This window comes from Penaeus vannamei, chromosome 4 (genome assembly GCF_042767895.1).
Source record: "Penaeus vannamei isolate JL-2024 chromosome 4, ASM4276789v1, whole genome shotgun sequence".
NCBI lineage: Eukaryota > Metazoa > Arthropoda > Malacostraca > Decapoda > Penaeidae > Penaeus > Penaeus vannamei.
The window spans coordinates 52,137,360-52,139,859 of NC_091552.1; the positions used below are offsets into that span (position 1 = coordinate 52,137,360).

General features: G+C 41.7%; 1 protein-coding gene across 1 annotated transcript in view; it reads left to right on the forward strand.

Moving 5' to 3' along the window:
* LOC138861516 (snaclec coagulation factor IX/factor X-binding protein subunit A-like) overlaps positions 1-2,500 on the forward strand; it is a 5,484-nt gene that overhangs the window by 1,054 nt on the left and 1,930 nt on the right. The window contains exon 3 of the mRNA XM_070121223.1: positions 1,359-1,461. Within this exon, the coding sequence (XP_069977324.1) occupies positions 1,359-1,461 (103 nt within the window). The remainder of the gene's footprint in view (positions 1-1,358; positions 1,462-2,500) is intronic.

Here is a 2,500-nt window from a genome sequence, read left to right on the forward strand (position 1 = left end):
TCTTTCGTTCGTTCTTTCTTTCTTTCTTTCTTTCTCTCTTTCTTTCTTTTTTGAAGGTCTTTGTCTTCGATGGTTCTGTCAAGCCTTTTTTATATCGTTTTTTTTTTTTACTTTCTTTTTTGTACATTATTTTTTCTTCTTCTTTTTTTTGGAAGGTCTTTGTCTTCGATAGTTCCGTCAATTTTTTTATCGTTTTTCTTGTGTATATATTAACCTCATGTTATCACGTCCCTTTTAACATTGTCAGCTGTTTTATGTGTATATTTTGGCTCAGTGAAATATTGGATTCTTTTAACTTATATATTTTTGTGTTCTTCGTTTTTTTCAATTTCAGTTTGTCAATAAGATAAAATTTTGTATCTCTGCCTCTCCATTCTGTCTTCAGATAATATGACATATATTTGGAATGCCCATAAAGGGTGTTTCAGTCTTTCAATATTTCATTTTTGTCTCTTTTTCTTATTCTTATGCTTATTCTTCTTTTCTTATTATTAGTCTCTTCTTACTATTCTCCTCCTTCACCATCACCACAGAATCACCCCTATCACCCCCCATCCCCTTTCTCCACTTTTCATTACCCTTCCTCATATTCTTACTACATTTTCTTCTTCCTCTTCCTCCTTCTTCTTCTATCCCACCTCCTCTCTTCACCATCATCATCACCATCACCCCATCACCCCCCTTCTCCTCCACTCAGACAACTTTTCAACTTTTTATCATCATTCCTAATATTCTTACTTCATCTTCTCCCTCTTCTTCCTCTCCTTCTTCCTCTATCTTACCTCCTCTCTTCCCCCTCACCATCACCCCCTCACCCCCTCATCCCCCCTTCTCCCCCCCCCCCCTCAGACAAGTGGAACAAAATATTTTAACTCTTTCTTACCATTCCTCAAATTATCATTACATCTTATTATTTCTCCTCTTCACCTTCCTCTATCCCACCTCTTTCCTTCCCCCCAATCACCCCCTTACCCCCTCACCCCCTTCTCCTCCCCCCAGACAACCTGGCGTACATCTGGACAAGTGGAACAAAAGATTTTAACTTTTTATCATCATTTTTTCACTCTTGCATTTTCTTCTTATTATTCCTCCTCTTCTCCTTCTTCCTCCTTCCCCCTCACCATCACCCCCCTCACCCCCCTCCCCCCCCTTCTCCTCCCCCTCAGACAACCTGGCGTACATCTGGACAAGTGGAACAAAAGATTTAAACTTTTTATCATCATTTTCTCAATCTTACATTTTCTTCTCCCTCCTCTTCTCCTTCTTCCTCTATCCCACCTCCTCTCTTCTCGCTCTATCCCACCTCCTCTCTTCTCCCTCACCCCCCTCACCCCCTCACCCCCTTCTCCTCCCCCCAGACAACCTGGCGTACATCTGGACAAGTGGAACAAAGGAGTCCGGCAGGTGGAGGTGGGCGTCGGGGGAACCGTTCCTCAACTTGAACTGGTCCAATACGGGAGGGTAAGGATTTTGGAAATTTTGGATTTGATTACATTTTTTATTGATTTATTTTGTGAGTGATTTTTTGTTGTTGTTGTTGTTGCTATTTGAAATTTGGATTTTGTTTTTTTGGATAATTTTTTTTTATTGTTTGTTGTTGTTGTTGGTTCTGTTTTGTTTTTTTCTTCTTTTCTTTTTTTTTTCTTTGTCTTCCTATTTTTTTCTTTTTTTTCTTTTCTTTTTTCTTGTTCTTTATCTTTTGATTTTCATTTTTCTTTTTTTTTCTTCTCCTTCATCTCTTTCTTCTTTCTCTTTTTCTCTATTTCTTCTTCTTCCTCATCACTTTCTTCTTTCTTTCTTTCTCTATTTTCTTCTTCTTCTCCTTCCTCTCTTTCTTCTTTCTCTTTTTCTCCTTTTCTTCTTCTTCTTCATCATCTTTTTCTTCAATTAGCAATAATACCAGATAATAAAAAAAACAAGAAATCGTCTTATTCCAGTGAAAATAAAATACAAAATTCCTCGATTTTGAAATCACACATTTCATTTTTTTTTTTCTCCACCCTCCTCTTCCCATTCCCTTTCATCCTTTCTCTTTTCTCTTCTTTCATTCCCTTTTTTTTGTCCTCCTCCTCAATCCTCCTCCGTCTCCTTCTCTTCCTCCTCATCCTCATCTCCGACCCACCTCCTCATCCTCCTCTTCCTCTACCCTTCCTCTTCCTTAATCCCCCTCCCCCTCGTCCTCTTATCCCATCTCCCTACCTCCTCTTCCTCCCCACCTCCTTTTGGCCATCCATCCTCGCTCCTCTTCCTCCTCCTCCTTCTCCTCCAACAACCCCCCCATCCTCCCAACCTCCTCCACCTCCTCTTCCTCCCCACCTCATTTTACCCCTTCATCCCCCCTCCCCCCCTTCCTCCACCAACCCCCCATCCTCCTCCTCCCTCCCCACCACCATCCTCCCCTCCTTCCCTCCATCCTCCCTCCTCCTCCCCCCTCCCCACCTCATTTTACCCCTCCCTCACTCCATCCTCCCTCCCCTCCATCCTCCTCCTCCCCCTCTAA